This window comes from Oncorhynchus mykiss, chromosome 13, assembly GCF_057628025.1.
Source record: "Oncorhynchus mykiss isolate SJ-2025 chromosome 13, ASM5762802v1, whole genome shotgun sequence".
NCBI classification, from domain to species: domain Eukaryota; kingdom Metazoa; phylum Chordata; class Actinopteri; order Salmoniformes; family Salmonidae; genus Oncorhynchus; species Oncorhynchus mykiss.
This window is the reverse complement of record NC_143034.1, coordinates 1,760,001-1,785,000: the sequence shown is the minus strand read 5'-3', so window position 1 is coordinate 1,785,000 and position 25,000 is coordinate 1,760,001. Positions and strand designations below refer to the sequence as shown.

Genomic DNA, 25,000 nt, shown 5'->3' with positions numbered 1-25,000 from the left:
TCTTAGGTAGCAGAATGACTTTAGCTTCCCTCCAGGCCTGAGGGCACAGACTTTCTAGTAGGCTTGGATTGAAGATGTGGCAAACAGGAGTGGCAATATTGTCCGCTATTATCCTCAGTAATTTTCTATCTCGATTGTCAGACCCCAGTGGCTTGTCATCGTTGATTGATAACAATATTTTTTTCACTTCTTCCATACGTAATTCAAAATTACAATGCTTGTCTCATAATTTGGTCAGATACACTTGGATGTTTAGTGTCAGCGTTTGTTGCTGGCATGTCATGCCTAAATTTTCTAATCTTGCCATTGAAAAATAATGTTTAAGTTATTTCCAATATCAGTGTGTTTTGTGATGAATGAGCATCTGATTCAATGAATGATGGAGCTGAGTTTGCCTTTTTGCCCAAAATGTCATTGAATGATTTTTATCATCATACTTTCTGTCATTTATCTTTTGTTTCATAGTTTAGTTTCTTCTTCTTTTTATTCCGTTTAGTCACATGATTTCTCAGTTTGCAGTACAGCCAATCGGTTGACAGCCAATCGGTTGACAGCCAATCGGTTGACAGCCAATCGGTTGACAGCCAATCGGTTGACAGCCAATCGGTTGACAGCCAATCGGTTGACAGCCAATCGGTTGACAGCCAATCGGTTGACAGCCAATCCGTTGACAGCCAATCCGTTGACAGCCAATCGGTTGACAGCCAGACTTATTTGCCATCTCTTTTGCATCATCCTTCTCAACCATTATTTTAATTCCTCACCATTCCACTGGGATTTAACAGCTTTTACAGTCATTTTCTTAATGGGGCCATTGTTTATTAGTAACTGGAATAAGCAATTTCATAAACGTGTGTCAAGTGCAGCGTCTGGTTGCTCCTCATTACACACCACAGACCAGCAGCGTCTGGTTGCTCCTCATTACAGACCACAGACCAGCAGCGTCTGGTTGCTCCTCATTACACACCACAGACCAGCAGTGTCTGGTTGTTTCTCATTACACACCACAGACCAGCAACGTCTGGTTGCTCCTCATTACACACCACAGACCAGCAACGTCTGGTTGTTTCTCATTACACACCACAGACCAGCAGCGTCTGGTTGTTTCTCATTACACACCACAGACCAGCAGCGTCTGGTTGCTCCTCATTACACACCACAGACCAGCAGCGTCTGGTTGCTCCTCATTACAGACCACAGACCAGCAACGTCTGGTTGCTCCTCATTACACACCACAGACCAGCAGCGTCTGGTTGCTCCTCATTACAGACCACAGACCAGCAACGTCTGGTTGCTCCTCATTACACACCACAGACCAGCAACGTCTGGTTGCTCCTCATTACAGACCACAGACCAGCAGCGTCTGGTTGCTCCTCATTACAGACCACAGACCAGCAGCGTCTGGTTGTTCCTCATTACAGACCACAGACCAGCAGCGTCTGGTTGTTCCTCATTACACACCACAGACCAGCAGTGTCTGGTTGTTTCTCATCACAGACCAGCAGCGTCTGGTTGCTCCTCATTACACACCACAGACCAGCAGCGTCTGGTTGCTCCTCATCACACACCACAGACCAGCAGCGTCTGGTTGCTCCTCATTACAGACCACAGACCAGCAGCGTCTGGTTGCTCCTCATTACACACCACAGACCAGCAGCGTCTGGTTGCTCCTCATTACAGACCACAGACCAGCAGCGTCTGGTTGCTCCTCATTACACACCACAGACCAGCAGCGTCTGGTTGCTCCTCATTACAGACCACAGACCAGCAGCGTCTGGTTGCTCCTCATTACACACCACAGACCAGCAGCGTCTGGTTGCTCCTCATTACAGCCCAGCAGCGTCTGGTTGCTCCTCATTACACACCACAGACCAGCAGCGTCTGGTTGCTCCTCATTACACACCACAGACCAGCAGCGTCTGGTTGCTCCTCATTACACACCACAGCCCAGCAGCGTCTGGTTGCTCCTCATTACACACCACAGACCAACAAATATTCTTCACATCAACAACATATGAATCACTACAAAATGTATTGTATGACCTCTTATACACTATATTAGGCCCAGCCTGTCCTCTTATACACTATATTAGGCCCAGCCTGTCCTCTTATACACTATATTAGGCCCAGCCTGTCCTCTTATACACTATATTAGGCCCAGCCTGACCTCTTATACACTATATTAGGCCCAGCCTGACCTCTTATACACTATATTAGGCCCAGCCTGACCTCTTATACACTATATTAGGCCCAGCCTGACCTCTTATACACTATATTAGGCCCAGCCTGTCCTCTTATACACTATATCAGGCCCAGCCTGTCCTCTTATACACTATATTAGGCCCAGCCTGACCTCTTATACACTATATTAGGCCCAGCCTGTCCTCTTATACACTATATTAGGCCCAGCCTTTGGAACGTTGGCTACTATATTGTGATCACTACATCTGAAGCTAATTTCTGCAGCATTAGTAAAGATGTTGATGATTTCATTCCTGTGCTGTTTGTAACGACCCTGGTAGGTTGACTGACTACAAGCTTTCCTTTCAGTGGGCCCAGAACATATACCTCTCTGTTTGATATCACATACATTATCAAGCATTTCACAGGTTAACCAGATACTGACTGTTAGCACTTGGTTGTCTATAGCAGCTTCCCACCAGAATGGGCTTTAGGTAGATGAACCTGTAGCCATATGACTTCAACAGTATTTAACATGTGATCCTCCCTGAGGATGTGGTTCAGGAATGTGGTTCTGAATATGTGTGTGTGTGTGTCGTCCTGGTAACTACGTGTGTGTTGTCCTGGTAACTCTATGTGTGTTGTCGTGATAACTCTGCGTGTGTGTGTGTTGTCACGGTAACTCCATGTTTGTTGTCGTCCCTCCCACTCCAGGTGGGCTCGTTCTTCATGCTGAACCTGTGCCTGGTCGTCATAGCGACCCAGTTCTCAGAGACAAAGCAGCGCGAGAACGCCCTGATGAGGTCGGAGCAGCGTGCCCGTTACCTCAGCAACGCCTCCACTCTGGCTTCCTATCAGGAGCCGGGGTCCTGCTACGAGGAGATACTGCGCTACATCGGACACCTGTACCGTAAACTGACCCGCAGAGTCGCCCGGGCCGTCACACACTGCTCTACACACACACCTCGCTGTACTTGTTGGACACACACACACCAACACACACCCAAAGGAGAGGTGAACGGACTGGCCAATCGGCACTCGGGACACACCCATGGCGTCTTCCACCTTCGTCCTCCTCCTCTTCCTCGTCCGTCTAACTGTGTGGGGGTGGAGATGAGTAACGGGGGAGTAGGGAGGAAGGGCAGGGAGTTAAACTACCCCTCTATCTACCCCCACGACCTGTACGACCTGACCCCCGACCCCAGCTACATGACCTCCAGGGGGAGGGGCCACACCGTCACAGTGGAGGCGCTCAGCAAACTGCAGCAACTGGTGTTAGAGCACGATAAGAGTGAGTGAGTGTGTTCTCAGTGTGTGTGTGTTCTCAGTGTGTGTGTGTGTTGTCAGTGTATGTGTGTGTTGTCAGTGTGTGTGTGTGTGTTGTCAGTGTATGTGTGTGTTGTCAGTGTATGTGTGTGTTGTCAGTGTATGTGTGTGTGTGTTCTCAGTGTGTGTGTGTTCTCAGTGTGTGTGTGTTCTCAGTGTGTGTGTTCTCAGTGTGTGTGTGTGTTCTCAGTGTGTGTGTGTGTGTTCTCAGTGTGTGTGTTCTCAGTGTGTGTGTGTGTTCTCAGTGTGTGTGTGTGTTCTCAGTGTGTGTGTGTGTGTTCTCAGTGTGTGTGTTCTCAGTGTGTGTGTTCTCAGTGTGTGTGTGTGTGTTCTCGGTGTGTGTGTTCTTAGTGTGTGTGTGTTCTCAGTGTGTGTGTGTGTGTGTTCTCAGTGTGTGTGTGTGTGTTGTCAGTGTGTGTGTTGTCAGTGTGTGTGTTCTCAGTGTGTGTGTTCTCAGTGTGTGTGTGTGTGTTCTCAGTGTGTGTGTGTGTGTGTGTTCTCAGTGTGTGTGTGTGTGTTCTCAGTGTGTGTGTGTGTGTTCTCAGTGTGTGTGTTCTCAGTGTGTGTGTTCTCAGTGTGTGTGTGTGTTCTCAGTGTGTGTGTTCTTAGTGTGTGTGTGTGTGTTGTCAGTGTGTGTGTTCTCAGTGTGTGTGTGTGTGTGTTCTCAGTGTGTGTGTGTGTTCTCAGTGTGTATGTGTGTGTTGTCAGTGTGTGTGTTCTCAGTGTGTGTGTTCTCAGTGTGTGTGTGTGTTGTCAGTGTGTGTGTGTGTTCTCAGTGTGTGTGTTCTCAGTGTGTGTGTGTGTTCTCAGTGTGTGTGTGTGTTCTCAGTGTGTGTGTGTGTGTTCTCAGTGTGTGTGTTCTCAGTGTGTGTGTTCTCAGTGTGTGTGTGTGTGTTCTCGGTGTGTGTGTTCTTAGTGTGTGTGTGTTCTCAGTGTGTGTGTGTGTGTGTGTGTTCTCAGTGTGTGTGTGTGTGTTGTCAGTGTGTGTGTTCTCAGTGTGTGTGTTCTCAGTGTGTGTGTGTGTGTTCTCGGTGTGTGTGTTCTTAGTGTGTGTGTGTTCTCAGTGTGTGTGTGTGTGTGTGTTCTCAGTGTGTGTGTGTGTGTTCTCAGTGTGTGTGTGTGTTCTCAGTGTGTATGTGTGTGTTGTCAGTGTGTGTGTTCTCAGTGTGTGTGTTCTCAGTGTGTGTGTGTGTTGTCAGTGTGTGTGTGTGTGTTCTCAGTGTGTGTGTGTGTGTGTGTGTGTGTTCTCAGTGTGTGTGTGTGTGTTCTCAGTGTGTGTGTTCTCAGTGTGTGTGTTCTCAGTGTGTGTGTTCTCAGTGTGTGTGTGTGTTCTCAGTGTGTGTGTTCTTAGTGTGTGTGTGTGTGTTGTCAGTGTGTGTGTTCTCAGTGTGTGTGTGTGTGTGTTCTCAGTGTGTGTGTGTGTTCTCAGTGTGTATGTGTGTGTTGTCAGTGTGTTTGTTCTCAGTGTGTGTGTTCTCAGTGTGTGTGTGTGTTGTCAGTGTGTGTGTGTGTTCTCAGTGTGTGTGTTCTCAGTGTGTGTGTGTGTTCTCAGTGTGTGTGTGTGTTCTCAGTGTGTGTGTGTGTGTTCTCAGTGTGTGTGTTCTCAGTGTGTGTGTTCTCAGTGTGTGTGTTCTCAGTGTGTGTGTGTGTGTTCTCGGTGTGTGTGTTCTTAGTGTGTGTGTGTTCTCAGTGTGTGTGTGTGTGTGTGTGTTCTCAGTGTGTGTGTGTGTGTTGTCAGTGTGTGTGTTGTCAGTGTGTGTGTTCTCAGTGTGTGTGTTCTCAGTGTGTGTGTGTGTGTGTGTTCTCAGTGTGTGTGTGTGTGTTCTCAGTGTGTGTGTGTGTGTTCTCAGTGTGTGTGTGTGTGTTCTCAGTGTGTGTGTGTGTGTTCTCAGTGTGTGTGTGTGTTCTCAGTGTGTGTGTGTGTTCTCAGTGTGTGTGTTCTCAGTGTGTGTGTTCTCAGTGTGTGTGTGTGTTCTCAGTGTGTGTGTTCTTAGTGTGTGTGTGTGTTCTCAGTGTGTGTGTGTGTGTGTTCTCAGTGTGTGTGTTCTTAGTGTGTGTGTGTTCTCAGTGTGTGTGTGTGTGTGTGTTCTCAGTGTGTGTGTGTGTGTGTTCTCAGTGTGTGTGTGTGTTCTCAGTGTGTATGTGTGTGTTGTCAGTGTGTGTGTTCTCAGTGTGTGTGTTCTCAGTGTGTGTGTGTGTGTTGTCAGTGTGTGTGTGTGTGTGTTGTCAGTGTGTGTGTGTGTGTTCTCAGTGTGTGTGTGTGTTCTCAGTGTGTGTGTGTGTGTTCTCAGTGTGTGTGTTCTCAGTGTGTGTGTTCTCAGTGTGTGTGTGTGTTCTCAGTGTGTGTGTTCTTAGTGTGTGTGTGTGTGTTCTCAGTGTGTGTGTGTGTGTGTTCTCAGTGTGTGTGTGTGTGTGTTCTCAGTGTGTGTGTGTGTTCTCAGTGTGTATGTGTGTGTTCTCAGTGTGTGTGTTCTCAGTGTGTGTGTGTGTTGTCAGTGTGTGTGTGTGTAGTAACGAGTCTCCGTCAGCTGTGTGTGTTGACAGTCTGGCGTTACCTGTTTTCAGAGGCAGAGCACAGGGAGTCGTTGCAGTGCCCCTACTGCGTCCACGACGACCAGCTTTGTGACAACGACCATGCCGATTTTGAACCTAGCAACCAGCGCCATGGCAACCTGAGCCCTCGCCGCGGTAACAGCCTTCGGCGTGTAGATGGACAGGCCTTGAGGCCAATCAGAGATCTAGTTGGGTGGTGGGCGGAGCTACAGGCCAGGTTGGAGCATGTAAGGCTGTAGGACTTATTGACGTTGTCACTGATCATATAGTTAGACTGATCTGATCTATATCTGTGTTTTAGATATTGACGTTGTCACTGATCATATAGTTAGACTTATCTGATCTATATCTGTGTTTTAGATATTGACGTTGTCACTGATCATGTAGTTAGACTGATCTGATCTATATCTGTGTTTTTAGATATTGACTATAGGACTCATTGACGTTGTCACTGATCATATAGTTAGACTGATCTGATCTATATCTGTGTTTTAGATATTGACTGTATGACTTATTGACGTTGTCACTGATCATATAGTTAGACTGATCTGATCTATATCTGTGTTTTAGATATTGACGTTGTCACTGATCATATAGTTAGACTTATCTGATCTATATCTGTGTTTTAGATATTGACTATAGGACTTATTGACGTTGTCACTGATCATGTAGTTAGACTGATCTGATCTATATCTGTGTTTTAGATATTGACGTTGTCACTGATCATATAGTTAGACTTATCTGATCTATATCTGTGTTTTAGATATTGACTATAGGACTTTTTGACGTTGTCACTGATCATGTAGTTAGACTTATCTGATCTATATCTGTGTTTTAGATATTGACTATAGGACTCATTGACGTTGTCACTGATCATATAGTTAGACTGATCTGATCTATATCTGTGTTTTAGATATTGTAAGATATTACATGTTATGTTTCTTCATACATGTAAGAAATGTACTTTACAAATGACATAAATTATGATTATTACTGTTATTATAACTATTATTACTATTATTACTATTATTACCATTATTATATTATAATTATGAGTTTTATTATTATATTATAATTATGAGTTGTATTATTATATTATAATTATGAGTTGTATTATTATATTATAATTCTGAGTATTATTATTAATGTATTATTATGATTATGAGTATTATTATATTATTATATTATAATTATAGGTATTATTAATAATATATTATTATATTATAATTATAGGTATTATTATTATTATATTATTATATTATAATTATAGGTATTATTAATAATATATTATTATATTATAATTATAGGTATTATTATTATATTATTATATTATAATTATGAGTATTATTATTATATTATTATATTATAATTATGAGTAGTATTATTATTATAATATTATATTATAATTATAGGTATTATTATTATTATATTATTATATTATAATTATAGGTATTATTAATAATATATTATTATATTATAATTATAGGTATTATTATTATTATATTATTATATTATAATTATAGGTATTATTATTAATATATTGTTATATTATAATTATGAGTATTATTATTATATTATTATATTATAATTATGAGTAGTATTATTATTATAATATTATATTATAATTATAGGTATTATTATTATTATATTATTATATTATAATTATAGGTATTATTATTATTATATTATTATATTATAATTATAGGTATTATTAATAATATATTATTATATTATAATTATAGGTATTATTATTATTATATTATTATATTATAATTATAGGTATTATTATTAATATATTATTATATTATAATTATAGGTATTATTATTATTATATTATTATATTATAATTATAGGTATTATTAATAATATATTATTATATTATAATTATAGGTATTATTATTATTATATTATTATATTATAATTATAGGTATTATTATTAATATATTATTATATTATAATTATAGGTATTATTATTATTATATTATTATATTATAATTATAGGTATTATTATTATTATATTATTATATTATAATTGTAGGTATTATTATTATTATATTATTATATTATAATTATAGGTATTATTATTATTATATTATTATATTATAATTATAGGTATTATTAATATATTATTATATTATAATTATAGGTATTATTATTATTATATTATTATATTATAATTATAGGTATTATTATTATTATATTATTATATTATAATTATAGGTATTATTATTAATATATTATTATATTATAATTATTAGTATTATTATTATATTATTATATTATAATTATGAGTATTATTATTATATTATTATATTATAATTATAGGTATTATTATTATATTATATTATAATTATAGGTATTATTATTATATTATAATTATTAGTATTATTATTATATTATTATATTATAATTATAGGTATTATTATTATTATATTATTATATTATAATTGTAGGTATTATTATTATTATATTATTATATTATAATTATAGGTATTATTAATAATATATTATTATATTATAATTATAGGTATTATTATTAATATATTGTTATATTATAATTATAGGTATTATTATTAATATATTATTATATTATAATTGTAGGTATTATTATTAATATATTGTTATATTATAATTATAGGTATTATTATTATTATATTATTATATTATAATTGTAGGTATTATTATTATTATATTATTATATTATAATTGTAGGTATTATTAATAATATATTGTTATATTATAATTATAGGTATTATTATTATTATATTATTATATTATAATTGTAGGTATTATTATTATTATATTATTATATTATAATTATGAGTAGTATTATTGTTATATTATAATTATAATTATTACTATTATTATTACTAAGATCTTCAAATAACCCTACACTCTAACCCCTGCACCCTACACCCTAACCCCTGCACCCTACTCCTTCTAGGTGGTGAGCAGTAGATACTTCAACAGAGGGATCATGATCTCCATCCTCATCAACACTCTCAGTATGGGGATAGAGTTCCACCAACAGGTACAGAGGAGGAGAGGAGAGGGGGGGAGGGGGGAGGGGAGGGATCATGATCTCCATCCTCATCAACACTCTCAGTATGGGGATAGAGTTCCACCAACAGGTACAGAGGAGGAGAGGAGAGGGGAGGGAGGGGGGAGGGGAGGGGAGGTCATGGGAGCGAGGGGGGAGGGGAGGGGAGGTGTGTGTGTGTGTGTGTGTGTGTGTGTGTGTGTGTGTGTGTGTGTGTGTGTGTGTGTGTGTGTGTGTTTGTGTGTGCGTGCGTGTGCGTGTGTGTGTGTGTGTGTGTGCGTGCGTGTGTGTGTGTGCGTGTGTGGTTTTGTGTGTTTAATCAAAACTTGGGTAATCATGTGATGTTTATGGACGGATTATCAAGCTCCAAATCAACACCCTGATGAGGCTATCGCAGAGTGTGTTTTCTGTGTGTGTGTGTGTGTGTGTGTGTGTGTTTGTGTGTGTGTGTGTGTGTTTTCAATATGTGAGCATGTGTGTGGGGTTACAGGGCTTGAGGTGTTAATTAAAGTGTAGATCTCAGTGTGAGAGGAGGGGATAGATTGTGTGTGTGTGTGTGTGTGTGTGTGTGTGTGAAGAAATTAAGAAAAAGTGAATAATGATGTTTCCACGATGGTTCTGACCTCAGCTGACCCTACTGACGATAGAATTACAACCAGACTAGAACCGGAATCCTCATCACCTACTGACCCTACTGACGATAGAATTACAACCAGACTAGAACCGGAATCTTCATCACCTACTGACCCTACTGACGATAGAATTACAACCAGACTAGAACCCAAATCCTTATCACCAACTGACCCTACTGACGATAGAATTACAACCAGACTAGAACCGGAATCCTCATCACCTACTGACCCTACTGACGATAGAATTACAACCAGTCTAGAACCGGAATCCTCATCACCAACTGACCCTACTGACGATAGAATTACAACTAGCCTAGAACCCAAATCCTCATCACCAACTGACCCTACTGACGATAGAATTACAACTAGTCTAGAACCCAAATCCTCATCACCAACTGACCCTGTAGAATTACAACCAGACTAGAACTGGAATCCTCATCACCAACTGACCCTACTGACGATAGAATTACAACCAGACTAGAACCCAAATCCTCATCACCTACTGACCCTACTGACGATAGAATTGCAACTAGTCTAGAACCACAATCCTCATCACCTACTGACCCTACTGACGATAGAATTACAACTAGAACCCAAATCCTCATCACCTACTGACCCTACTGACGATGGAATTACAACTAGTCTAGAACCCAAATCGTCATCACCAACTGACCCTGTAGAATTACAACTAGACTAGAACCCAAATCGTCATCACCAACTGACCCTACTGACTGTAGAATTACAACTAGCCTAGAACCCAAAACTATAACCCAGACACAGCATACTGTCCCCTACTGTCCCCTACTGTCCACACTACAGTGCTACTATAACCCAGACACAGCATACTGTCCACTACTGGCCACACTACAGTACTACTATAACCCAGACACAGCATACTGTCCACTACTGGCCACACTACAGTACTACTATAACCCAGACACAGTATACTGTCTCTTACTGTCCCCTACTGTCCACACTACAGGACTACTATAACCCAGACACAGTATACTGTCCCCTACTGTCCACACTACAGTATTACTATAACCCAGACACAGCATACTGTCCCCTACTGGCCCCTACTGGCCACACTACAGTACTACTCTATAACCCAGACACAGCATACTGTCCCCTACTTGCCTCTACTGTCCCCACTATAGTACTACTATAACCCAGACACAGCATATTGTCCCCTACTGTCCCCTACTGGCCACACTACAGTCCTACTTCCTACTTCCTTCCTCTCTGACATCCTAGAGATCAGTAATCTAGTGTTCACCAGTCTCTTCTCTCTCTCTCCCTCCCCCCTAGCCCCAGGAGCTGACTGACATCCTAGAGATCAGTAATCTAGTGTTCACCAGTCTCTTCTCTCTCTCTCCCTCCCCCCTAGCCCCAGGAGCTGACTGACATCCTAGAGATCAGTAATCTAGTGTTCACCAGTCTCTTCTCTCTCTCTCCCTCCCCCCTAGCCCCAGGAGCTGACTGACATCCTAGAGATCAGTAATCTAGTGTTCACCAGTCTCTTCTCTCTCTCTCCCTCCCCCCTAGCCCCAGGAGCTGACTGACATCCTAGAGATCAGTAATCTAGTGTTCACCAGTCTCTTCTCTCTCTCTCCCTCCCCCCTAGCCCCAGGAGCTGACTGACATCCTAGAGATCAGTAATCTAGTGTTCACCAGTCTCTTCTCTCTCTCTCCCTCCCCCCTAGCCCCAGGAGCTGACTGACATCCTAGAGATCAGTAATCTAGTGTTCACCAGTCTCTTCTCTCTCTCTCCCTCCCCCCTAGCCCCAGGAGCTGACTGACATCCTAGAGATCAGTAATCTAGTGTTCACCAGTCTCTTCTCTCTCTCTCCCCCCCCCCCCTAGCCCCAGGAGCTGACTGACATCTTAGAGATCAGTAATCTAGTGTTCACCAGTCTCTTCTCTCTCTCTCCCCCCCCCCCCCCCTAGCCCCAGGAGCTGACTGACATCCTAGAGATCAGTAATCTAGTGTTCACCAGTCTCTTCTCTCTCTCCCCCCCCCCCCCCCCTAGCCCCAGGAGCTGACTGACATCCTAGAGATCAGTAATCTAGTGTTCACCAGTCTCTTCAGTCTGGAGATGCTGCTGAAGCTGCTGGCCTTCGGACTCTTCGGCTACATCAAGAACCCGTACAACGGCTTTGACAGCGTCATCGTCATCATCAGGTGTGTGTCTGTGTCTCCATTAAATATTTCAATGTATCATTCACCAAACCTTTTCCAAGAGTTAATGTTATAATGCTATAACTTTCTGCTCGATGCTAAGCTAGCTGTAACTTTCTGCTCGATGCTAAGTTAGCTATAACTTTCTGCCTGATTCTAAGCTAGCTATAACTTTCTGCTCGATGCTAAGTTAGCTATAACTTGCTGCTCGATGCTAAACTAGCTATAACTTGCTGCTCGATGCTAAGCTAGATATAACTTTCTGCTTGATGATAAACTAGCTGTAACTTTCTGCTCGATGCTACGCTAGCTATAACTTGCTGCTCGATGCTAAGCTAGATATAACTTTCTGCTTGATGATAAACTAGCTGTAACTTGCTGCTCGATGCTAAGCTAGCTATAACTTGCTGCTTGATGATAAACTAGCTGTAACTTTCTGCTCGATGCTAAGTTAGCTATAACTTGCTGCTCGATGCTAAACTAGCTATAACTTGCTGCTCGATGCTAAGCTAGATATAACTTTCTGCTTGATGATAAACTAGCTGTAACTTTCTGCTCGATGCTACGCTAGCTATAACTTGCTGCTCGATGCTAAGCTAGATATAACTTTCTGCTTGATGATAAACTAGCTGTAACTTGCTGCTCGATGCTAAGCTAGCTATAACTTGCTGCTCGATGACAAACTAGTTATGACTTGCTGCTTGATGCTAAGCTAGCTATAACTTTCTGCCTGATTCTAAGCTAGCTATAACTTTCTGCCTGATTCTAAGTTAGCTATAACTTTCTGCCTGATTCTAAGCTAGCTATAACTTTCTGCCTGATTCTAAGTTAGCTATAACTTTCTGCCTGATTCTAAGCTAGCTATAACTTTCTGCCTGATTCTAAGTTAGCTATAACTTTCTGCCTGATTCTAAGCTAGCTATAACTTGCTGCTCGATGCTAAACTAGCTATGACTTGCTGCTCGATGCTAAGTTAGCTATAACTTTCTGCCTGATTCTAAGCTAGCTATAACTTTCTGTTCGATTGCTAAGCTAGCTATAACTTTCTGCCTGATTCTAAGCTAGCTATAACTTTCTGCCTGATTCTAAGCTAGCTATAATTTTCTGCCTGATTCTAAGCTAGCTATAACTTGCTGCTCGATGCTAAGCTAGCTATAACTTTCTGTTCGATGCTAAGCTAGCTATAACTTTCTGCCTGATTCTAAGCTAGCTATAACTTGCTGCTCGATGCTAACCCGTACGAAAAAATTATATATTGATTTACACTACCGTTCAAAAAATTGGGGTCACTTAGAAATGTCCTTGTTTTTGAAAGAAAAGCAATTTCTTGTCAATTAAAATAGCATCAAATTGATCAGAAATACAGTATGGACATTGTTAATGTTGTAAATTACTATTGTAGCTGAAACAGCTGATTTTAATGGAATATCTACATAGGCGTACAGAGGCCCATTATCAGCAACCATCACTCCTCTGTTCCAAGGGGCGTTGTGTTAGTTAATCCAAGATTATCATTTTAAAAGGTTAGTTGATTATTAGAAAACCTTTTTGCAATTATGTTAGCGCAGCTGAAAACTGTTGTTCTGATTAAAGAAGCAATAAAACTGGCGAACAAAAGAGGCCTTAGCTCTGTATTTGTCTGTGTCTCTTTTCCTCTCCCTCCCTCAAAATGTTTATTTAGTTATGAGTTATACTATGGGAATAAATATCACCGAGTTACAGAAATATCCTCCCATCCTCTATATGTAATTATTGGCGGAGATTCACATTACATTTAGTTTAGTTTTTCATATACTGTTTTCTATATACTGTTTTCTACTGTAGGTGACATGAGTCTCACTAGTGTTGAGTGATGAGCTGTTAAAAGTGGTGTAGGTCTTATTTATTTAAAGAGCGTATTGAAGTTAGAAGCAATAGGATTTGAATCAAACGCCTACAACTTGTTTAGTCCCGTTTCACACTGCTCTGAGGCGAGCATGGAGACTGGTCCCGTTTCACACTGCTCTGAGGCGAGCATGGAGACTGGTACGTTTCACACTGCTCTGAGGCGAGCATGGAGACTGGTCCGTTTCACACTGCTCTGAGACGAGCATGGAGACTGGTCCGTTTCACACTGCTCTGAGGCGAGCATGGAGACTGGTCCGTTTCACACTGCTCTGAGGCGAGCATGGAGACTGGTCCGTTTCACACTGCTCTGAGACGAGCATGGAGACTGGTCCGTTTCACACGAGCATGGAGACTGGTCTGTTTCACACTGCTCTGAGACGAGCATGGAGACTGGTCCGTTTCACACTGCTCTGAGACGAGCATGGAGACTGGTTCGTTTCACACTGCTCTGAGATGAGCATGGAGACTGGTTTGTTTCACACGAGCATGGAGACTGGTCCGTTTCACAGTGCTCTGAGACGAGTATGGAGACTGGTCCGTTTCACAGTGCTCTGAGACGAGCATGGAGACTGGTCCGTTTCACCCTGCTCTGAGGCGAGCATGGAGACTGGTCCGTTTCACACTGCTCTGAGACGAGCATGGAGACTGGTCAGTTTCACACTGCTCTGAGACGAGCACGGAGACTGGTCCGTTTCACACTGCTCTGAGACGAGCATGGAGACCTGTCCGTTTCACACTGCTCTGAGACGAGCATGAAGACTGGTCCGTTTCACACTGCTCTGAGATGAGCATGGAGACTGGTCCGTTTCACACTGCTCTGAGACGAGCATGGAGACTGGTCCGTTTCACACTGCTCTGAGACGAGTATGGAGACTGGTCCATTTCACACTGCTCTGAGACGAGTATGGAGATTGGTCCGTTTCACACTGCTCTGAGACGAGCATGGAGACTGGTCCGTTTCACACTGCTCTGAGACGAGCTTGGAGACTGGTCCGTTTCACACTGCTCTGAGACGAGCATGGAGACTGGTCCGTTTCACACTACTCTGATACGAGCATGGAGACTGGTCCGTTTCACACTGCTCTGAGACGAGCATGGAGACTGGTCCGTTTCACACTGCTCTGAGACAGGCATAGAGACTGGTCCGTTTCACACTGCTCTGTTACGAGCATGGAGACTGGTCCGTTTCACACTGCTCTGAAACGAGCATGGAGACTGGTCCGTTTCACAGTGCTCTGAGACGAGTATGGAGACTGGTCTGTTTCACACTGCTCTGAGACAGGCATGGAGACTGGTCCGTTTCACACTACTCTGAGGCGAGCATGGAGACTGGTCCGTTTCACACTGCTCTGAGACGAGCATGGAGACTGGTCCGTTTCACACTGCTCTGAGACGAGCGTGGAGACTGGTCCGTTTCACACTACTCTGATACGAGCATGGAGAATGGTCCGTTTCACACTGCTCTGAGACGAGCATGGAGACTGCTCCGTTTCACACTGCTCTGAGACGAGCATGGAGACTGGTCCGTTTCACACTGCTCTGAGACGAGCGTGGAGACTGGTCCGTTTCACACTGCTCTGAGACAGGCATGGAGACTGGTCCGTTTCACACTGCTCTGAGACGAGCATGGAGACTGGTCCATTTCACACTGCTCTGAGACGAGCATGGAGACTGGTCCGTTTCACACTGCTCTGAGACAGGCATGGAGACTGGTCCGTTTCACACTACTCTGAGGCGAGCATGGAGACTGGTCCGTTTCACACTGCTCTGAGACGAGCATGGAGACTGGTCCATTTCACACTGCTCTGAGACGAGCATGGAGACTGGTCCGTTTCACACTGCTCTGAGACAGGCATGGAGACTGGTCCGTTTCACACTACTCTGAGACGAGCATGGAGACTGGTCCGTTTCACACTGCTCTGAGACGAGCATGGAGATTGGTCCGTTTCACACTGCTCTGAGACGAGCGTGGAGACTGGTCCGTTTCACACTGCTCTGAGACAGGCATGGAGACTGGTCCGTTTCACACTGCTCTGAGACGAGCATGGAGACTGGTCCATTTCACACTGCTCTGAGACAGGCATAGAGACTGGTCCGTTTCACACTGCTCTGTTACGAGCATGGAGACTGGTCCGTTTCACACTGCTCTGAGACGAGCATGGAGACTGGTCCGTTTCACATTGCTCTGAGACGAGTATGGAGACTGGTCTGTTTCACACTGCTCTGAGACAGGCATGGAGACTGGTCCATTTCACACTGCTCTGAGACGAGCATGGAGACTGGTCCATTTCACACTGCTCTGAGACGAGCATGGAGACTGGTCCGTTTCACACTGCTCTGAGACGAGCATGGAGACTGGTCCGTTTCACACTGCTCTGAGACAGGCATAGAGACTGGTCCGTTTCACACTGCTCTGTTACGAGCATGGAGACTGGTTCGTTTCACACTGCTCTGTTACGAGCATGGAGACTGGTCCGTTTCACACTGCTCTGAGACGAGCATGGAGACTGGTCCGTTTCACAGTGCTCTGAGACGAGTATGGAGACTGGTCTGTTTCACACTGCTCTGAGACAGGCATGGAGACTGGTCCGTTTCACACTGCTCTGAGACAGGCATGGAGACTGGTCCGTTTCACACTACTCTGAGGCGAGCATGGAGACTGGTCCGTTTCACACTGCTCTGAGACGAGCATGGAGACTGGTCCGTTTCACACTGCTCTGAGACGAGCGTGGAGACTGGTCCGTTTCACACTACTCTGATACGAGCATGGAGACTGGTCCGTTTCACACTGCTCTGAGACGAGCATGGAGACTGCTCCGTTTCACACTGCTCTGAGACGAGCATGGAGACTGGTCCGTTTCACAGTGCTCTGAGACGAGCGTGGAGACTGGTCCGTTTCACACTGCTCTGAGACAGGCATGGAGACTGGTCCGTTTCACACTGCTCTGAGACGAGCATGGAGACTGGTCCATTTCACACTGCTCTGAGACGAGCATGGAGACTGGTCCGTTTCACACTGCTCTGAGACAGGCATGGAGACTGGTCCGTTTCACACTACTCTGAGGCGAGCATGGAGACTGGTCCGTTTCACACTGCTCTGAGACGAGCATGGAGACTGGTCCGTTTCACACTGCTCTGAGACGAGCATGGAGACTGGTCCGTTTCACACTGCTCTGAGACAGGCATGGAGACTGGTCCGTTTCACACTACTCTGAGACGAGCATGGAGACTGGTCCGTTTCACACTGCTCTGAGACGAGCATGGAGATTGGTCCGTTTCACACTGCTCTGAGACGAGCGTGGAGACTGGTCCGTTTCACACTGCTCTGAGACAGGCATGGAGACTGGTCCGTTTCACACTGCTCTGAGACGAGCATGGAGACTGGTCCATTTCACACTGCTCTGAGACAGGCATAGAGACTGGTCCGTTTCACACTGCTCTGTTACGAGCATGGAGACTGGTCCGTTTCACACTGCTCTGAGACGAGCATGGAGACTGGTCCGTTTCACAGTGCTCTGAGACGAGTATGGAGACTGGTCTGTTTCACACTGCTCTGAGACAGGCATGGAGACTGGTCCGTTTCACACTGCTCTGAGACGAGCATGGAGACTGGTCCATTTCACACTGCTCTGAGACGAGCATGGAGACTGGTCCGTTTCACACTGCTCTGAGACGAGCATGGAGACTGGTCCGTTTCACACTGCTCTGAGACAGGCATAGAGACTGGTCCGTTTCACACTGCTCTGTTACGAGCATGGAGACTGGTTCGTTTCACACTGCTCTGAGACGAGCATGGAGACTGGTCCGTTTCACAGTGCTCTGAGACGAGTATGGAGACTGGTCTGTTTCACACTGCTCTGAGACAGGCATGGAGACTGGTCCGTTTCACACTACTCTGAGGCGAGCATGGAGACTGGTCTGTTTCACACTGCTCTGAGACAGGCATGGAGACTGGTCCGTTTCACACTACTCTGAGGCGAGCATGGAGACTGGTCCGTTTCACACTGCTCTGAGACGAGTATGGAGACTGGTCCGTTTCACACTGCTCTGAGACGAGCGTGGAGACTGGTCCGTTTCACACTACTCTGATACGAGCATGGAGACTGGTCCGTTTCACACTGCTCTGAGACGAGCATGGAGACTGCTCCGTTTCACACTGCTCTGAGACGAGCATGGAGACTGGTCCGTTTCACACTGCTCTGAGACGAGCGTGGAGACTGGTCCGTTTCACACTGCTCTGAGACGAGCGTGGAGACTGGTCCGTTTCACACTGCTCTGAGACAGGCATGGAGACTGGTCCGTTTCACACTGCTCTGAGACGAGCATGGAGACTGGTCCATTTCACACTGCTCTGAGACGAGCATGGAGACTGGTCCGTTTCACACTGCTCTGAGACAGGCATGGAGACTGGTCCGTTTCACACTGCTCTGAGACGAGCATGGAGACTGGTCCATTTCACACTGCTCTGAGACAAGCATGGAGACTGGTCCGTTTCACACTGCTCTGAGACAGGCATGGAGACTGGTCCGTTTCACACTACTCTGAGACGAGCATGGAGACTGGTCCGTTTCACACTGCTCTGAGACGAGCATGGAGATTGGTCCGTTTCACACTGCTCTGAGACGAGCGTGGAGACTGGTCCGTTTCACACTGCTCTGAGACAGGCATGGAGACTGGTCCGTTTCACACTGCTCTGAGACGAGCATGGAGACTGGTCCATTTCACACTGCTCTGAGACGAGTATGGAGACTGGTCCGTTTCACACTGCTCTGAGACAGGCATGGAGACTGGTCCGTTTCACACTGCTCTGATACGAGCATGGAGACTGGTCCGTTTCACACTGCTCTGAGACGAGCATGGAGACTGGTCCGTTTCACAGTGCTCTGAGACAGGCATGGAGACTGGTCCGTTTCACACTACTCTGAGACGAGCATGGAGACTGGTCCGTTTCACACTGCTCTGAGACGAGCATGGAGATTGGTCCGTTTCACACTGCTCTGAGACGAGCGTGGAGACTGGTCCGTTTCACACTGCTCTGAGACAGGCATGGAGACTGGTCCGTTTCACACTGCTCTGAGACGAGCATGGAGACTGGTCCATTTCACACTGCTCTGAGACAGGCATAGAGACTGGTCCGTTTCACACTGCTCTGTTACGAGCATGGAGACTGGTCTGTTTCACACTGCTCTGAGACGAGCATGGAGACTGGTCCGTTTCACAGTGCTCTGAGACGAGTATGGAGACTGGTCTGTTTCACACTGCTCTGAGACAGGCATGGAGACTGGTCCGTTTCACACTGCTCTGAGACGAGCATGGAGACTGGTCCATTTCACACTGCTCTGAGACGAGCATGGAGACTGGTCCATTTCACACTGCTCTGAGACGAGCATGGAGACTGGTCCGTTTCACACTGCTCTGAGACAGGCATGGAGACTGGTCCGTTTCACACTGCTCTGAGACGAGCATGGAGACTGGTCCATTTCACACTGCTCTGAGACAAGCATGGAGACTGGTCCGTTTCACACTGCTCTGAGACAGGCATGGAGACTGGTCCGTTTCACACTACTCTGAGACGAGCATGGAGACTGGTCCGTTTCACACTGCTCTGAGACGAGCATGGAGATTGGTCCGTTTCACACTGCTCTGAGACGAGCGTGGAGACTGGTCCGTTTCACACTGCTCTGAGACAGGCATGGAGACTGGTCCGTTTCACACTGCTCTGAGACGAGCATGGAGACTGGTCCATTTCACACTGCTCTGAGACGAGTATGGAGACTGGTCCGTTTCACACTGCTCTGAGACAGGCATGGAGACTGGTCCGTTTCACACTGCTCTGATACGAGCATGGAGACTGGTCCGTTTCACACTGCTCTGAGACGAGCATGGAGACTGGTCCGTTTCACAGTGCTCTGAGACAGGCATGGAGACTGGTCCGTTTCACACTACTCTGAGACGAGCATGGAGACTGGTCCGTTTCACACTGCTCTGAGACGAGCATGGAGATTGGTCCGTTTCACACTGCTCTGAGACGAGCGTGGAGACTGGTCCGTTTCACACTGCTCTGAGACAGGCATGGAGACTGGTCCGTTTCACACTGCTCTGAGACGAGCATGGAGACTGGTCCATTTCACACTGCTCTGAGACAGGCATAGAGACTGGTCCGTTTCACACTGCTCTGTTACGAGCATGGAGACTGGTCTGTTTCACACTGCTCTGAGACGAGCATGGAGACTGGTCCGTTTCACAGTGCTCTGAGACGAGTATGGAGACTGGTCTGTTTCACACTGCTCTGAGACAGGCATGGAGACTGGTCCGTTTCACACTGCTCTGAGACGAGCATGGAGACTGGTCCATTTCACACTGCTCTGAGACGAGCATGGAGACTGGTCCGTTTCACACTGCTCTGAGACGAGCATGGAGACTGGTCCGTTTCACACTGCTCTGAGACAGGCATAGAGACTGGTCCGTTTCACACTGCTCTGTTACGAGCATGGAGACTGGTTCGTTTCACACTGCTCTGAGACGAGCATGGAGACTGGTCCGTTTCACAGTGCTCTGAGACGAGTATGGAGACTGGTCTGTTTCACACTGCTCTGAGACAGGCATGGAGACTGGTCCGTTTCACACTACTCTGAGGCGAGCATGGAGACTGGTCTGTTTCACACCGCTCTGAGACAGGCATGGAGACTGGTCCGTTTCACACTACTCTGAGGCGAGCATGGAGACTGGTCCGTTTCACACTGCTCTGAGACGAGCATGGAGACTGGTCCGTTTCACACTGCTCTGAGACGAGCGTGGAGACTGGTCTGTTTCACACTACTCTGATACGAGCATGGAGACTGGTCCGTTTCACACTGCTCTGAGACGAGCATGGAGACTGCTCCGTTTCACACTGCTCTGAGACGAGCATGGAGACTGGTCCGTTTCACACGGCTCTGAGACGAGCGTGGAGACTGGTCCGTTTCACACTGCTCTGAGACAGGCATGGAGACTGGTCCGTTTCACACTGCTCTGAGACGAGCATGGAGACTGGTCCATTTCACACTGCTCTGAGACGAGCATGGAGACTGGTCCGTTTCACACTGCTCTGAGACAGGCATGGAGACTGGTCCGTTTCACACTGCTCTGAGACGAGCATGGAGACTGGTCCATTTCACACTGCTCTGAGACAAGCATGGAGACTGGTCCGTTTCACACTGCTCTAAGACAGGCATGGAGACTGGTCCGTTTCACACTACTCTGAGACGAGCATGGAGACTGGTCCGTTTCACACTACTCTGAGACGAGCATGGAGATTGGTCCGTTTCACACTGCTCTGAGACGAGCGTGGAGACTGGTCCGTTTCACACTGCTCTGAGACAGGCATGGAGACTGGTCCGTTTCACACTGCTCTGAGACGAGCATGGAGACTGGTCCATTTCACACTGCTCTGAGACGAGTATGGAGACTGGTCCGTTTCACACTGCTCTGAGACAGGCATGGAGACTGGTCCGTTTCACACTGCTCTGATACGAGCATGGAGACTGGTCCGTTTCACACTGCTCTGATACGAGCATGGAGACTGGTCCGTTTCACACTGCTCTGAGACGAGCATGGAGACTGGTCCGTTTCACACTGCTCTGAGACGAGCATGGAGACTGGTCCGTTTCACACTGCTCTGAGACGAGCATGGAGACTGGTCTTGATAAATCAATGAGATTTTTATTTTCACTGATTCTCCATTTAGGTATTGGTTAGACTACAATTAGAACATTAGATTGTAGAAATGATACGCTCTTAGTGTAACCTTTATTTAACTAGGCAAGACAGTTAAGAAAAACGTCTTATTTACAAGGACAGCCTACTCCTCCCCCCCATTGGGGAATTGAACCCCAGTCTACCGCATGCCCACACGACACAGGATTATTTAGCTAAATAGCCCAGTACTGTAGCCTATTCCCGGCCGTCATGTTGTACAGCGCCATATTTTCCATTCTGTCCTAACAGATTGTTTTCATTTTTCTTGTAATAGAAACACCATAATATTAATCAAATCAATTAAGCAAAATTTCTTAAAATCAGTCTCATATATTATGTTCTTACAAAAAAAAGGTTTAAAATTCTCTAGTACAGCCACTATTGAATGACATCAAATCTCAAAGATGCCCTCTGGTGTTCAAACTAGCACTAACTAGCATTGATGGTACCAGTGGTTCATACTAAATAACCATATATATATATATATATATATATATAATTCTGCAGTAGTAAGACTTTTAAAGCAGGAACCACTGTATGTGGATACTGCTGCGGTACAGTTGGTCAATTGTAAGCGCTGTTAATGTGAAGTGGAAATGACTCGGAGCAACGACTCAGCCTCGAACAGGACCACCGAGTGCTGAAGCGTGTAACGCGTAAAGATCATCTGTCCTCGTTTGCAACACCCTGGAAGTGACGGCAGCACAAGAACTGTTCGTCGGGAGCTCCATGAAATGGATTTCCGTGGCCAAGCAGCCGCACACAAGCCTAAGATCACCATTCACAATGCCAAGCATAGACTGGAGGGGTGTAAAGCTCGCCACCATTGGACTCTGGAGCAGTGGAAACGTATTCTCTGGAGTGATGAATCACTCTTCACAATCTGGCAGTCTGGCGGACAAATCTGGGTTTGGCAGATACCAGGGGAACGCTACCTGCCCCAATGCATAGTGCCAACTGTAAAGTTTGGTGGATGATGAATAATGGTCCGGGGCTGTTTTTCATGGTTCGGTCAAGGCACCAGACAACGTTTTCAGCTTGCAGGAATTGTATACAGATCCTTGCGACATGAGGCCGTGCATTATCATGCTGAAACGGGTGGTGATGGCGGCGGGTGAAAGGCACGACCATCAAACAACAAACCTTAGGATCTCGTCACGGTATATCGGTGCATTCAAATTGCCAATGATAAAATGTAATAGTGTTCGTTGTCCACAGCTTAGGCCTGCCCATACCGTAGCCACCACCGACAACCATCATAACGTTCAGCAAACCTCTTGGCGCCATACTCAAACAGTTCTTCCATGGTATGCCAGGAGGGAAACATAGGAGGATGATTACTACTACTACTATTATTATTATGTTTTGCTATAAATAATCTAGCTAGCTAATTTAGCAAGCTAGCCAGTTCTATCAGAGACACCCAACCCTCACTAAGGCTAGCTAGCCAGTTCAATCAGAGACCCCAACCTTCACTAAAGCTAGCTAATTTATTTGTCAATAGGCTAAATGTCAAAAGGCTATATGTCAATAGATGCAGTGTGTATTTTCAACTACAACAGTGATCCAACATTTGCAAAACACCACTTTAGGAAACCTAATGCTAAGGGGTCAGAGGTCAACAGAGACTCGACATTACAAAACACCACTTTAGGAAACCTGATGCTAAGGGGTCAGAGGTCCACAGAGACTCGACATTACAAAACACCACTTTAGGAACCTGATGCTAAGGGGTCAGAGGTCAACAGAGACTCAACACTGTCATCGGGTAGACAAGGCTGTGAGTGGTGATTTGTGTATTTTGCATTAATGTTTTACAAGTATATGTACATATATTTTATTTATCTATATATTTGACAAATACATTTTCCCTTCATATTTATATTTCATATTTTTTAAAATATTTTTATATTTTCTTGAAATATATTCCAATATATAATTTTTCCATAGGGAAGCTATCAATAGTTACTCAATGCTAAGCTATCTATAACTTGTTGCTCAACGCTAAGCTATCTATAAATTGTTGCTCAATGCTAAGCTATCTATTTAGCTTAGTTGCTAAATGCTAAGCTATCTATAACTTGTTGCTCAACGCTAAGCTATCTATAACTTGCTGCTCAACGCTAGGCTATCTATAACTTGAAGCTCAATGCTAAGCTATCTATAACTTGCTGCTCGATGCTAAGCTATCTATAACTTGCTGCTCGATGCTAAGCTAGCTGTAACGTTTTATGTGTTTCTCTCAAAGTGTATGGGAGATCGTTGGGCAGGCGGACGGCGGTCTGTCTGTCCTGCGTACGTTCCGTCTGCTGCGGGTCCTAAAGCTGGTCAGGTTCCTGCCCGCCCTGCGCAGACAGCTGGTGGTTCTGATGAAGACTATGGACAACGTAGCCACCTTCTGCATGCTGCTCATGCTCTTCATCTTCATATTCAGGTATGTAGAGACCTTCTGACATCATCTTCATAGTCGGGTACGTTGTCAGGTCTTAGATGACATCATCTTCATAGTCAGGTTTGTTGTCAGTTCTTAGATGGTATTAGATGACATCATAGTCAGGTTTTAGATGACATCATCTTCATAGTCGGGTGTGTTGTCAAGTCTTAAATGACATCATCTTCATAGTTTGTTGTCAGGTCTTAGATGACATCATCTTCATAGTCAGGTTTGTTGTCAGGTCTTAGATGACATCATCTTCATAGTCAGGTATGTTGTCAGGTCTTAGATGACATCATCTTCATAGTCAGGTATGTTGTCAGGTCTTAGATGACATCATCTTCATAGTCAGGTATGTTGTCAAGTCTTAGATGACATCATCTTCATAGTTTTTTGTCAGGTCTTAGATGACATCATCTTCTTAGTCAGGTATGTTGTCAGGTCATAGATGACGTCAACTTCATTGTCAGGTTTGTTGTCAGGTCTTAGATGACATCATCTTCATAGTCAGGTGTGTTGTCAGGTCATAGATGACATCATCTTCATAGTCAGGTGTGTTGTCAAGTCCTAGATGACATCATATTCAGGTATAGAGATCTTCTCACATCATCTTCATAGTCAGGTACGGTGTCAGGTCATAGATGACATCATCTTCATAGTCAGGTTTGTTGTCAGGTCTTAGATGACATCATCTTCATAGTCAGGTTTGTTGTCAGGTCATAGATGACGTCAACTTCATTGTCAGGTGTGTTGTCAGGTCTTAGATGACATCATCTTCATTGTCAGGTATGTTGTCAGCTCTTAGATGACATGAGATGGTATTAGATGACATCATAGTCAGGTATTAGATGACATCATAGTCAGGTAATAGATGACATCATTGCCAGGTAATAGATTACATCATAGTCAGGTTTTTCATCTTTCTTTTTGAAGTTACTGAGTGTATAATGTGTGTGTGTGTGTGTGTGTGTGTGTGTGTGCGTGTGTGTGTGTGTGTGTGTGTGTGTGTGTGTGTGTGTGTGTGTGTGTGT

At 44.6% G+C, this 25,000-nt stretch overlaps 1 protein-coding gene across 1 annotated transcript in view; it reads left to right on the top strand.

The window, feature by feature from the left end:
* The window catches only part of cacna1hb (calcium voltage-gated channel subunit alpha1 Hb), a 135,816-nt gene that overhangs the window by 70,765 nt on the left and 40,051 nt on the right, over positions 1-25,000 (top strand). Inside the window, exons 10-14 of the mRNA XM_090194653.1 lie at positions 2,896-3,472; positions 6,073-6,287; positions 9,005-9,091; positions 11,763-11,914; positions 23,784-23,969. Coding sequence (XP_090050779.1) covers positions 2,896-3,472; positions 6,073-6,287; positions 9,005-9,091; positions 11,763-11,914; positions 23,784-23,969 — 1,217 coding nt within the window. The remainder of the gene's footprint in view (positions 1-2,895; positions 3,473-6,072; positions 6,288-9,004; positions 9,092-11,762; positions 11,915-23,783; positions 23,970-25,000) is intronic.